This window comes from Cyanistes caeruleus, chromosome 2 (genome assembly GCF_971803275.1).
Source record: "Cyanistes caeruleus chromosome 2, bCyaCae1.hap1.1, whole genome shotgun sequence".
In the NCBI taxonomy this organism is placed as follows: domain Eukaryota; kingdom Metazoa; phylum Chordata; class Aves; order Passeriformes; family Paridae; genus Cyanistes; species Cyanistes caeruleus.
The window spans coordinates 41761493-41775910 of NC_141702.1; the positions used below are offsets into that span (position 1 = coordinate 41761493).

Below are 14418 nucleotides of genomic sequence, written 5' to 3' on the forward strand. Positions count from 1 at the left end.
GGTGTAAGGAGATGAGATTGGGAAAATTCAAGTGTATGCACATTTGATTGAATTGCTTACTGAACATATAGAACATATGGTGTATTTTACTGAGAAAGATAAATCAATGCCCACAGAGAAATGTTTCTCTTTGAGCAAAACTTCATTTTTTGGGAAGAATGCAAATCTTACTCTTCTTGAATCCAGAGTGAATGAATAAATTTTGGAGTAGGTGAATTCCTAGTAGAGAGAGTACATTTTAGCCGGTTCTTTTAAATAAAAGCTGGGAATTTTCCTCCAAGACTTAATTCTGTGATGAGTCACCCTTCTCTCAGTCCCCTACCTCCCTCCACAAGTGCACTCCATCTATCACACTTTCTCTCCTTTCTGCTGCTCCTTCCTTTCCTTCCTTCCTTCCTCTCCCATTCCTTAGGTCTCTCCCTCCAGACACTCCTTGCTTGTTTCCCTTTCCATCTATTCCCTCTCCCTTGTACCTATTCATCTCTTTCCATGCCCTTTCTCTCTATTTTATTTTTCCTTCAGGAGCCTTTTTTCATCTTTGTCCTTATCTGGTATGTTTTCAATGTTCTTTCTAAACCATCCTGTCAGACATCTCTTCCTATGTTGTAAGAGTTCCTGAGCAGTTTTTTTTTCTTTTTCTTCTGTACTTCCTACCACTTGTGGGGTAAAAAAAAGGTGGGGATATTAGAATTCTGTGCACCATAATATGTATGTCATGTTTCCATACTGTAAACTGTTCTTATTTCTTCTAACCTCCTTCCAAATAAGGGGAGAATATTTATTCTGTCAAGGACAACAGTTTAACTCAACAATCTTGTCTGTAATCCATGAAAAGAAAAATATTGACATAAGGGGGGAAAAAAGATATTATGAAGAATTCCTAGAAGGCATATTTTTTTAACTTAGATTTTGGAAAAGTATGTCCTAAATAAATTACTTGGTTAGTATAACCAGTATAACTGGGAAATTACCTAAGTAATCTGTTATAAGTTCAATGATTTCTGAAGTCAGTGACAACAGAACAACTCACTGATTTTAAAAATGCTATGTGCAATCCCAGATTTTATATAAAATACTTGTTCCTGAAACTCTTGAATGAGAGGTGATAATCAGGCATCAATCAATAAGAGGTATGTGTTTCCAAATAAAATTTCATGTCTGCCAAAAATGATAGCTTCTTGTAAGATGAAAATGACAAAATTAAGAAATGATTGGAGTGCTGTTAATACAATATACCACAAAATTTTATTACAGTCACTTTGGACAGACTGAAACTATTCATGATTAAGCACAGTGAAAATCCAAAACTGTGACACTCCAGCATAATAAATTATAATTTAAATTGCAGTCAATCAGTCTTTACACTGAGGCTGCATTGTGAGGAAAATTATTTTATACTTCAAAGAGATAACAAATACCTGAATTTAATAGCACTTTTGATATGAAAATTTGTCACTGAAGAAGAATCACATATCCTCAATAAGAGATGTTACAACTGGCTTCAAGCCTTGCTCAGAAATCTTCACACCGGATGAACATAAATGACACAAAATTAGTTATAATTAATTATCCAGCATATCAGTGTAAGGTCTTGTTTTATTTTTTATCTTTAATAATGATCTAGGAAAAAATACCCAGTAAATAGCATAAGCAGCAGGTTTTGTAAGAGAGGGGAAAAAAAGAGAAATACATAGTAAATCTGTGAGATCCAGAAGTATTGAAGTTTTGTTATCAGTGTTATATATGGCAAAGAAAGCATAATATAATAATATAATATTGCTGAAGAAAGCAAAATAAATTAAGCAATTTGCAAATGGGAAATATGAAGAAGCATTATTATTCCTAATGGAGTATAATTATTTCTTGATGTAATCACTACTACTAGTAACTAATTCACAAAAGTAAATAAAGAAGGCATAAATAGATTTCACAAGTCTTTGGGAGTTGAACATAACTGGTTCTGGCTGCATAGTCAGTGGGTAGCACTGCAGAAAGACAATGATCCTTCCTAATACAATGCTTGTGGCACTTCACTGTGAGTCATATTCATAGTTTTGATTGACTCAGAGCAAAAAAATGTTAATTTTCTCAGGAGAACTTTGAAGAAAAATCAAAAAGAATAGTACTTGAAAGTATGCTTATCAATTCATGAAGATAAATCACTTTTCAAACATGCTGAAGTAAGAAAGCTACTGAATTTTTGTTACTAGCATCTCATGAGACTGAGTCTCAGTAAAGTGCTCTAGAGCGTATGTAAACTCAGCAAATTTTAAGTGTTGTGAGTGTACAGTGCTTCATTTTTTGGGGGGGTGATGGTGAAATATTTTGATGGTTTTGGCTAGGACAGGGTTAAATTCCTTCATATAAGCTTGTATGTGGCTGTGATTCGGATTTGAGCTGAAAAAAGCATTGATAACACAGGAATGTTTCAATAATTGCTGAGCAGTTCTTATACAGAGACAAGGCCTCCTTAGCCTGCAGAGCTACAAAGTGATTTTGGGTGGGGATGTCCAGCTGGGTGGGCATATCTAGTTTTGAGGGACTGCAGTAACCTGATAGTTACCTGGAAGTCAAATACGTGGAAGCTTGGATGCAAATTTTCAACTATTCACATGAATTTGGGAAATTGTAATCTTTGTCCTTGAGGACCACCACAATTACCATGTTACAGAATACTCTGTGATATTCAATGATTAATTTAGCTCTTGGAATTGTTTCAACTTAAATAAGGTGATTCTTGTCTAATTCTAGATGGATTCTAAATATAGATAGGTTCTTTCTATCATTTTTCTTTGGCACATTGTAGAGCATATGTTCATGGGTACACTTGGTCTGGATCCTGTACTTTGGATAATAAGTGTTAAAATATTCACATTGGCATGGTCACTTCAGAATAGTTTAGCCATTTAAGAGAATTGGAAAGAATAATAGGAAATTGATGGCTTGACAATATAGTCAATATTTACAATATATTTACTGTTTGAACATTCTCTCTGAAGTGTATCTATGAATACTTGTTTCACTTTTCAGGAAAATTTTTAAGTTTTACAAACGTAATGCAATAAAGTAAATGGTAGCTTGTTTGAATTTCACTTATAGACTACCTTGATGCACCTTTTCTGCATTGTTGGCATTTTCTAGTAAAAACACATTGGCAATTCTACTCAGTTAAAAAAGCTACTTAAAGATTAAAACATTGTGCTGAAACAGATAGAAAATAATTAACTTGCTGAATGGTTTTTGCACAGCTTTCCTGTAAGAAGCAGCTTTGAAAACACATTTGTGTGATTTGGGAGCTAAACATATCAGTAATATATATGAACCCGTGATGCAAATTGTTGGGTTTGAGCTCATCAACAAAGATAATCCAAAGAAAGTCTAATTGTGGACCTATGACTTTTGGTCCATTTCTTAGGTTTTTGGTTAACAAAAGTAGTAGCAAAAGTACAATGAACCTAATTTAGAAAAATGATGTATCAATTTATCAAGACAGAATTTTCTTTTTAAAATAATGCTGCTGATAATTCTTATAGGTCTGCAGTAGATTAAGTCTGTAATTAGATAAAATCCAAATTCTAACAGTTGACGTTCCTTCACTTCTGGTTGTGACTATGTTAAAAAGTAGGAGAGGAAGTATTTTGGTTAGCAATGTCTTACCTTTTGCCAATATAATTTGGAATTATAAACATGAATTTAAACAAAACAAATGATTTAATTAATTTAGGATTTGAAACTGATCGTATAAGATGATGGTGTTTCCTCAGAAATTTTTGTACTACTTGTGTACCTGAACATCTGCACATCTCACAGAGCGTGGTTCAGCTTCAGTAATGCAGTGACAGGCTCAAGTTCTGGTCTTTGTCATTCCTTGTTACTCTATTCTAGTTTGGTCTTTGAAGCAAACACTGTGATTGTCACCATTAACAGAACACTGCAATTAAATGTTAGCAACTGTTTTAAAATTTCTTGATTGTGGCCAAGCTGCAAGGCTAAACATTTTGTGTTTTCTGAAAGCCTTTCATTGTATTAGAACAGTAAATGAAGGAGTTTTTTGGTAGCAAGACTTGATTTGAAGACTTTGAAATGATGTGTTAGATGTCATTTTCCAATTGTATTTCTGAGACAAACATATTCTTTCTTCCCTTCATGATTCTTTGATCAATTTATGAGGTACTGAATGACCTCAAAAGAGTGACCTCTAGGAACTGAGTGTTAAGCGAGAAAGACAGACAAAATATTGATTCCTGTGGAACAGAAAATTGGAGAAAAAGAGATCAAATTTTTTGTTTCTTTATTATAGCATCCACTGATTCATGCTCTGCTGTAGTCTCAGTTTTAGAAATGGAACTCTTTATATCCACACCACTTTGCATCCTAAACTTACTTTACAGCCCTTTGGCAACAAATCACTTAAAAGTATAGAAACAGTCTGTCAGGACCCAGTTGAAAAGATAATTAAAAAAATTGTGTGTGTTTATATACATACATATGTATATTTGCAATGAATCCTTACTGAAATTTTTAATTTTTTTCTGTGTTTAGTTTTAAAATATCTTTACCTTGTGTTATAGATACTACTTAGTATTTGAAATAATGTTCAAAATCTGTCTAAAGCAAAAAAAAGACATATTTGTGGGGGATTTTTTAGGCAATGTAATAATACAAACATTCTGATTTCTAAAATGGATAGCTATATTTACCATTTTAATTGTATAGAGATGAAAATGCAAATAAATTACAGATGAGCCTCATTACTTACACTTAGTATTTAAGTCTGTCTTTGACCTGGACCTTGAAGCATAACCTCAGATGTTCTTATTAGATAAAAATCCTCCAGAATTTATTTCAAAGTACAAAATGTCAAAATACTTATATGTTGAAAATTTATCTGTAAATGAATTACGTTATTGCACTTAGCTTGTTTCTGTCTTCTACGTTATTTTTCCCAAAAATGTAGTTTGTCCTGCTGTTCTCTCTGATCGCAGAAAAGGGTAAATCATTTTGTAGAGACAATGCTCTCTGCTCTGCAAATTAATTTCTGCCTGCTAAGTTATCTTCAGGTGTGGTTTATCTTGAGAAATGGAAAATTGAGTATTAAGAGTAACTTTAGATATCTATATCATTTTTATGCCTAATGTCACACCTCACGAAACATAATTTTAGGTATTGTTAATCATATTTTAAATAAGCAGACTTTAAATGCAATGACAGAGAAAAATGGAACAAAATTTAATAATTACTCTTAGCAATCAATTTTTTTTTCCCTGTAGCAATCTGTTTTTTCCTTAAAGTGTTATTCTCTCTATGCTGAAATGTAACTAATGGGTGATTTACACAGTAATTTACTGTTTTATAGGTTGGAACTTGGGATCCATTGAGCGGCCTTAACATGACAGAGAATCAGAAAGGAAAGCCAGCAAACATCACAGATTCCCTGTCCAATCGCTCTTTAATTGTTACTACCATCTTGGTAAGCATTTGTATTTGCTTTTCCTGAAATACAGTTTTGCAGACAAACTGATAGAATACTAATTACAATAGTAATGAACATTCTGCAGTGTGCATTATCATTACTTGGAATTTACTTAGAATTGGAATTTATGGTGTCATGAATGAACTTCAGTTGATAAGCTAGTCAAGGATGTTCACTCTTACCTTAATTGTGAGCAAGTTATCCCAATTTTGGTGTTATGTCAGTTGATTAATAATTTAACTTTTCTTATTACTGACTAAAATGTTTTCTTCTTTAAAAAGCTGGTTTCTTCAGTGCCAGAAAAATCTATTGCTTTTGTTTGCTATTCTAACACCTCAAAGGAAAGAGCAAAGTATTTAACATTTATTTAACATTGTCATTACTCAATTATTGAGACAAAATTTTTAGTTATACAGATATTTAATTGATTTGTCCTTTGAACTATATCAGAAGAAACAATTTGAGTAACTTTTTTAAAATTTTCACTGTTGGCAGATTCACAACAGAGAACGAGGTATTTTTTAATTATAATTAAATTCAACTATTTAAGTAAAAATAAGTGTTCATTTATTTCCTTGCAGTAATTTTGGAATAGTAATTTTAATTTCAATGCAAATTTAAAATTTTCCAGATGTTTGTTTGCTGTGTTTGTCTGCTGCCACCATTATCATGAATTTGTAGGTATTAAAAAAGGGTCCATTTTCTTGCAGTTGTATACTTTATTAAGAAGTTCTTACCTACCAACATATATTATCACATTTCAAACTAGAATGAATTTTTACAGGTGCATAGACACAAATGCCAGTGTGCTTTTAACCTTTCATGTAACATAAGTCATAGAATTTCATCCCATGGGTAACTTTTCCATTGCTTTTAAGGTGTGTTTAAAAGTGGTAGAAAATCTTCTGAAATCCTTTGTTTCATTTAATTCACTTATTGAAAAATACATACCATATACATCTGCATATATAGCATATACAGATATACATCTGACTCACTTTCAGATCTAATTTCTTGTTAAGCTAAGACCAGCAGAGATTTATCACAACTTTCTCTTGTACTATTAATTATAGTAATGGTACACTATAGTTATAATTTAGTTTATAAATTTATAATCCCTTGTTTCTTTTTTTAATGAAATATAAATAAATGTCATATATTCTCTTACAGTAAAAGTATATCTTCTAGGGTATTAACCTGTCAATTTTCTTCCTATTGACTTCCCACAGGAAAAGAAAATAATCATTTATTTCACAAGTTTCCTACATGTAACAACTGCATTGTCAAGTAGATTTTATTAATAATTCCAATTGACCTCCCATGCCCTCTATACTGCTGTTGCTTTGTACCCAGATATCCTGCCTAGGGTTTTTCTTGAAACTTTTCACTGATATGTAATTCATTGAACCTAATTGCTGTTAGAATTACAGCTTTACAGAATAGTGTCCTGTCTCCGCGAGTGACCTGTTCCCTTTGTTACTCGGTAATGAACCAGTCTTTGTATCTGCACTCTTCAATCGCCCTCGTTGTATGCTTGGTTCCAGATCAGTGATAATAAAACTGCAGCAAGGATCAGTCCCCATAAGAGTACAGGAGAAACACTCAATAATTTAGGGTGTTTCAAGCTTGTTGTGTTTTAACATCTGCCTGTTGATGAGGTTTGAGTTAATAAACTCTAAGTATTGCTTTTATACAGTGATACTAACATGATTTTGGTTGAAATAATTAGCCCGAGAAATGGTAAATTGTACAAATATAAATAGCAGCGATGCCAATGGGCACTGATTTTAATCTGGCAAAGCTAGCAAAAGAAGAATCTTGGGATTTGAGAGAAAAGCTGCTTTCTGCAATCAGGGATAGCCTTTATCTTAAGAGTTAACTTTTGGTTAGTGGTTTTTTAAAAGTGTCCATCTTCTTTGCAGGTATATAAATAATGCAATAAAAAAAAAAAAAGACTTTAAATTGGTGTTACAAGTTCCTCGCTTGTAGCTGCCTGTTTAACTTCAGTTATTGTTTACTAAAAATTTTGGTATTTGCAGTTACTCTATTCAGCTATGAAGAATGGCACTCAGAAGTGGTATAAATTGGAAGAGCTGTACTTGGAATAGCAAAAAGACCCAAACCATTTTTGGTGCAGAAACACATGTACTAGCTTAATTTGGTAGTTCTATCTCTTTTATGCTTAAAAAGTATGTTTCTGTTGGACAGAAAGCATATTATTGAATATTCATTTTGTGGCAATGCAAGGAAACAATATAGAATGCTAAAGCCCCTAGAAATATACCTACTACATAATCAGCTTCCTTTTCTCTCCTTCTCTGAGTCTGCAAAATCTTGCTTAAATGAAAAAAGAAAAGACAGTTCTATCATATAAGCTGTCCATATGGTTTTTCTATGATGTTATTTTCATTTTAAGAATTCCCTACAATAGTCTATAGTATATTGGCAGCTGTGGAGCCTTAATCATTTTTCTCTGTAGTTTGCTCTAATGCTCACTTTCCATTTAAATATCCCAGTCTTTCTTTTATTTTTAATTCTATTTCTTAAATTCAGAGCAGTATCTATTTGCTCCTTTAGTCTGCAGTCATTAAGATTTTACAGCTGTTAAGTATGCCCTGCATTTTCAGGGATGGCTGAGTCTCTAGAAGAAGAAAATATACTGATGGGGAAAATAATAAAATATAAACTGTGATTCATAAATTCATCTATTTTAAGTAAGGACAGAGCTTTGTGCTCTGTCCTTTTTGTCTTGAATCCTTCATAATGCATTTTGCAGGTAGGTAGCTGAAAAATTATTCCTTGGGTTCTCAACAATTCAGGGGTCTATTCTGGAAAGAGACAGGGCTTTGTCAGGGCTTCATCCTGTCTAGGAATCTATGTACATGTAGTTTTTGTGGTGAAATGTGTCTGGTTTCCAAGTTCTGATCCCATAGCAGCTCCAAACACCAGCTGAACATGCCCAATAGAGAGATAGACAAGTGTTTTTAGGGAAGTGGGGGAAACATTTAAAAAATAATAAGTATGATGTTTTTATCTTTTATAACCATAGCTTTAGATATATCAATCTTTTTGATACTACTGCTTTCTTTTATTTTAAAACCATCTGCATTGAAACTTCAGAATTCCTTTTTCATTTAAAAAGTTGACTTTATGAATATTCTACATTTAGAAAAAACAAACCAAACAAAAAACTTAAAGAAAACAAATTTTCAACTTCAGCAATAAGGATTTCTTATTATTTGGTTCTCCTAAATTCCCACCAGAATTCTGAAACATTTCTTCTCTTTAGACGTTAGATGTAAGTATCTAAATATTTTTGTTCCTATATATATTCTACTTCCAATATGAAAAAGTTTCAACTTTGGAATTCAGTTTCCATGTTTATAAAGATATGTGCATGGTACTTAGGTTTTTTTTTTTATTCTAATTTCATACCAGTCTGTACATATTATCATACTGGTTCATTTGCCCTGTTCTGCTGAAGTAAATGCTTGTTTTCTTTTCCTGTGTAGCTTTTATGTACTCTTCTGTATCTGCTTACATCAAAGCTCAGAAAAGCTCACAGTTGTCAAGTTTAATTTTTCCAAGAAATGTGTGAAAGTTATGAAAGGTGTGCAATGTTCTCAGATTTAGTAGCTTTTTGTTACTTTGCATTTGAAAAGTGAAATTACGTTTTTATTGTACTTCCCTTAAAAAAAACAATTGGTTTGAAATAGGAATAGAATTAGAAGGAATTAGAAGGAATATTTATCATAAATTTTAAAAGAATTTTAGTTAGCTCAAAGTATAGTATTCCCACACTGTATTTTACTGACATATGCTACTTTCTCAAATGACTAGTGTGTAATTTCTCTTTTCTCTTGGATACTCAAACATGAGTTTTCAATGGCCAAACTTTAAATTAATATATATTAAAAGAATATTAGAATTAAAAGAATAAATTTACCTGTCATCTTTATAAAGATGGTTCATCCATGAATTGTTTTAATTGATAGTAACTAGTGGATTGATTCACCTCTCCCACTAGAATTTTGACTGCCTACTGTGAAAACCTATTGTGTATTCCTTATATCTCATATACATGTTAAGAAGATATGGCAGTCTTTCAACACTCCAGTATCCCACCTTCTGGTGAACAGCAGCTAGTAATTAAAATCTCTGTTCTTAGAGTGGAAATTTTTCAAATAGTTTTCCCCATTTCATCATTAGGGCTTCCGCTTTTTGCTAATTTTTTTTTCTTTTGCTTTGTTTCGCTTTTCTCTATACTGATAGTAATAAATTCTAGATTAATTTAAAAATATGTTATTCCACGTTGAAATTATTAATGAAAAATTTGCATGTTTGATTAATATTAATTAAAAAAAAAATTTGAAATGTAAAACTAGTTGTAATTTCCAGTAATATCTTTTTCATCAAAATATAATATAACTCACAGGAATAATTCATGGAAATATTTATTGTTAAAATCTGAAAAGAAAAAGAGAAATTAGAAGAAATTTGTTCTTTAAAATGTGTGCTTTCATTCAAGCATTAGCTGTACATTTTTAAAACTAAAACCAGTCTGTAAAGTTACAATAATAATTAATTTTCAAATATTTATCTTCTATTTGCAGACATAGTATTTAATCTGCCTGTGATTCCACTGTTCCTTGTAGCCATACCTTTATTTGCAGTACTTTAGCTAAGTTTACTTTTCGGTAAATTTTCTCAGAAAAATGATTTGTTGCATTTATATGTTTGTCTGCATTCTCACTTTTAGTGCTTGCCTGGCTTGGGATGGGGCTCTTCTGTATCCCTCTTCACTGAAGATATTTTAGTCTTACAAAACATTAAATGATGACTTTGATCTTAAAATTATGTAATAAACTGCCCTGATGTAAATTTAGAGTTGCAGTGTCTATAGTCAGTGTTTATTCAGTGATTTTTTGTTTCAAGCTACTCATGTCATTCCAAGAAATAATAAAAGTGGTAATGGAAAGTGTTTCTCTGTTTTCCTAGGGAGATTTGATCAGTTGAGACTTAATTTCAGCTGAAACTGTTTAGAAGATTTCAAATACTCCTTTTGTTATGTGGTCTAGTAATTTTTAAGGGTCATTTTTTCAGGAATGGAAGGAAAAAAAATAAATTGTGAACAATGTTAAAGTACAAAGCAGCTGTCAATCTACATATTACTCTGTCTACCTAATCAATGACAATTGTCCTAGTGCAAGATTTTGGTGGAAGTGATAATCCACCAAGAAGCAATGGTGATTGTACATTTAATGCATAGAGACTTTCCTGAGAGTATGTTTAGCAACCAGTTTTACATTAGCCCATTCTACAAATTTAAAGCTTGAGCAATTAAAACATGAAGAACCCTTTGCCTGCTCTTGTCCAGAATACCTGAATGCCATGCTCAGTATTTAGCATGTGTATTACTTGAGGAAAAAGCAAACTAGGTTGGGATTAATCAGAGCTATTACAGATGAAGCTGCCAACACCAACCCTGCTCAAGTTAAGCTAGAAATCACTTTATATAGCAAGTAAATGTTGGAAGAGAAAAAACAAATATTTTGTACAGTAGAATAACAAGAAAAAGTAGCAAGTACCAGTAAGAGATTACTGAATGTAGGATTGGAAAAGCATTAAGAGAGTATTAATAGCTTATTGATCAGTCTCCTCAGCAGAAGTTGAAAATCATTAAATAGTAGTACAGATACTATTGTAGCCCTTATCCGAGCTGGCCAGAGTAAAGAATATAAATGAGTAGGAAGCTGGAGCTAAGAATTCCAGAAAGGGTTGCAAGATTTTTTTTTATTTTTCTAACAAAACATAAAAAAGCATCAGCAGAAGAGATAAAATGTCTGAGGATTTCTATAATGATCTGATAGAAAAATGTGTAGGAATGTATCAATGAGCTGAATTGCTCAATGAAGAATATCATGCTGTGCTTATTAAGAATTTTTAAAAAAGCATAAATTGGCAATTATACTTCTTCCTTGATATTGCAATATTTAAATTTTGTCCCTGATAACTAAGGATTGCTTGGAATGGAAGACAGGGACAAAAAAGTTATCAAGGATCTTGCCAAGATTCCAGAGATTGGGGGATGTGTAAGACTGCAAATATCTGAAAAAATCTGAGAGCAAAGGTCTTGGATCTGTGCACATGAGCATTCCAAGCTACACTGGAATTCCTTCATGCCTACAGAACAGGCTGTGATACTGTATAAGCAGTAGTCAGCAGTAATGAAAATATTCCTGTGTTATAATGCTGATTTGAGTACAAATGCAAACCACAGTAGTTAATGTGAAGAAAATTGCTGCAACCCTAGGAAAAAAAAAAAAAAGCACACTGTGCTTTGCCTTAGCATGACATCTGCTCGGCCAGTGGTGTGCTTTCCTTAAGGAATTGTCATTTCACCTGAAAAAAATGTTTTCCTTATAGTTGTTATCTTTGAGATATTTAATACCAATTTCCCTAGCTTATTTACACCTATTTTCAAATAGGTTTTTTTTGCTCTGATACCATCTCTGCTTCTCAAGAATTATTCAGTGAACCTTATCATTTAAATTGCTTTCAACTTTCATGTTTTCTGCTAGGTCTTTGTTCTTGTCAATACTACATCTTGAAGAGCTCTTCTGGAGTCATTTATTTATCTGTTGTTTGAGAAATTTCTGTCAAAACATCCTAGAAGTTTGGCTGGACAATTTATTCCATGTTTTTTCTTTGCTAATTGTATGAAGATCAGTTATGTACTTTTTTTAAAAATATGGCTGTAACCTTACTAATTTCAATAGGAGTATAAAACAGCTCTTTTAAGAATAAGGTTCTTCCCTGCATTCTTGTTTTCATTTCTTTGGACAAAATCTTAAGTACTAAAGTTCCAGTTTTATGTGGATATAATGTTTAAATCATGGGAAAACTCAAGGCAGAAGATTATATTAGGAGTCTTTACTTACTAAAGCTGTCAGGTGCCTGTGAAATGAGGTGCCTTTAACCCCATTGAGTGCTGATGTGGGGATTTAGGACTGTAAACATCTTCTTAAGTTGCCCTGCAGAGTTTATCAGATTATTCACTGAATCTTGTGTTTGGTGCAATGATTAAATATGCAATTATTTGTATTACTTACATACTTACTTACTTACTTACTTACTTACTTGGTTCTTTTTCATTATAAAAAAATGAAAAGAGTCTCTCTCAAAAGTGAGCAAAGACAGACTTGCATATTTAACCTAACAAACACAGCTTGACTATTTGTTCCATACTATAGTGGAAAACTACCAATTGTTTTTTGCATTTTTCCCTTTAATTTTCTATTTGAGAAAGGCCATCCTATACTGAGAAAGAGATACAAAAAATACTGTTTTGCTAAATGTAAATTTTCTTCCTATAATTACGATTATTCTGCCAATCTTAATTTGCTGTCTGTTTGCACTCCACTTAATGCAAAACAAAATTACATTGGAATTTGATTTAAACATCAGAAGAGAAATGCTTAAAGAAATTTAATTCAGTTTTCATGGAATGTCTATCATAGAATTTACTTTTTGAGTAAATGTTTTCAGGTTTTGCTGCAGTCTTGTAAGCCTATAACTTGAGATGATAGAGAAGCAGGTGCTTTCACTGACTTTTTCCTACTCCCATGGGTTTTTTATACTTTGCCTAACAAAGCATTGAGAAAAGAGTTTAAATAATTGTATAAATAGAAGTGTAAAATCTAATACTTAAGATATTTGATCAATGTTTGGAGTTTTAATGACATTTTTTTCAGTTGCCAAAGCACATTTTTTCTTAATTTTAAAAGACTTACATTGTCTATCCAAACAATACATTTTGTATTACTGTATAATGCAATTAGTTAAGGAGCACATTTAAATTCAGTGTATATATGCATTCCTTGAAGACATGTGTACAGTGTTTAGAGTGTATTTTTTTCCCAAAAAATAAAATGATAAAGAGAATCTTTGAAAAGATATTGAAGATTTTAGACACCCACAGCCAAAGCTAAAAGGATTCTAGTTTTCATATTATTTCTTTGTACAGGGAGTGATATCATGAGTGTATGCATATGTAAGCATATGAGTGTCTACTACTTAAGGCTAAAATGAGAAGAAAAGTGTGGGGACATTCATTATCCGCTCTGTCTTCTCAATTCTTACAGGAAGAGCCATATGTTATGTTCAAGAAGTCTGACAAACCCTTGTATGGAAATGATCGTTTTGAAGGTTATTGCATAGACCTCCTCCGGGAGCTGTCTACTATCCTTGGGTTTTCCTATGAGATTAGACTGGTGGAAGATGGAAAATATGGAGCCCAAGAAGATGCCAGCGGACAGTGGAATGGAATGGTTCGTGAACTAATTGATCATGTAAGTTAACTTTTACAAGCTTTCAACTATGCATTTAGGTTTCAAATCTGTCTATTAAAATTGTAAAACTTTTATGATAATGCCATTTGAATATTGCTGTTTTCAATATGCAGATGTTTTAAGAATTAATGCAAGTAGATTGGTATCCATTATTTCTTTAGTGTAGAATTTGTAAAATAAAGCATCTCTGTTTTGCCCATAGGCAGTGTTTGTTTTGGTTTAGCTCCTCTGTAACATATGTCTAGCCCAAAATAAGAAATAAATAGTACTCAGAATTTATTTCAGAGTACAAATGTATAGGCCTTTATAACAAATTTTTTTTTTATAACTATTTTTTTGTTTTGGTTTTTTTATAACAAAATTTGCTACAGCAATACTAGTCAGGTCTCCTTTTTCTCATAGTGGACCTGAGATTTTGTCTTAGAGAAATTTCTGTGTGTGTAGTGCAAACACCCACATTGTTTGATATTCATCTCTCTTGAAATGTTAACAATAAAGTGCATGAAGTAAGACAAAAATGTCAACATATACTGATAGAACAAAGCAATGTCACACCAGATCACGTTACAATCAACTGTAAGTGATCTAGGGAGG

The 14418-nt window shown here is 32.2% G+C and overlaps 1 protein-coding gene across 5 annotated transcripts in view; it reads left to right on the plus strand.

Moving 5' to 3' along the window:
- GRIK2 (glutamate ionotropic receptor kainate type subunit 2) overlaps positions 1 to 14418 on the plus strand; it is a 353896-nt gene that overhangs the window by 190090 nt on the left and 149388 nt on the right. For all 5 annotated transcript variants that reach the window (XM_086876642.1, XM_086876641.1, XM_086876643.1 and 2 more), the window contains 2 exons: positions 5357 to 5470; positions 13618 to 13824. In XM_086876642.1, the coding sequence (XP_086732768.1) occupies positions 5357 to 5470; positions 13618 to 13824 (321 nt within the window). The remainder of the gene's footprint in view (positions 1 to 5356; positions 5471 to 13617; positions 13825 to 14418) is intronic.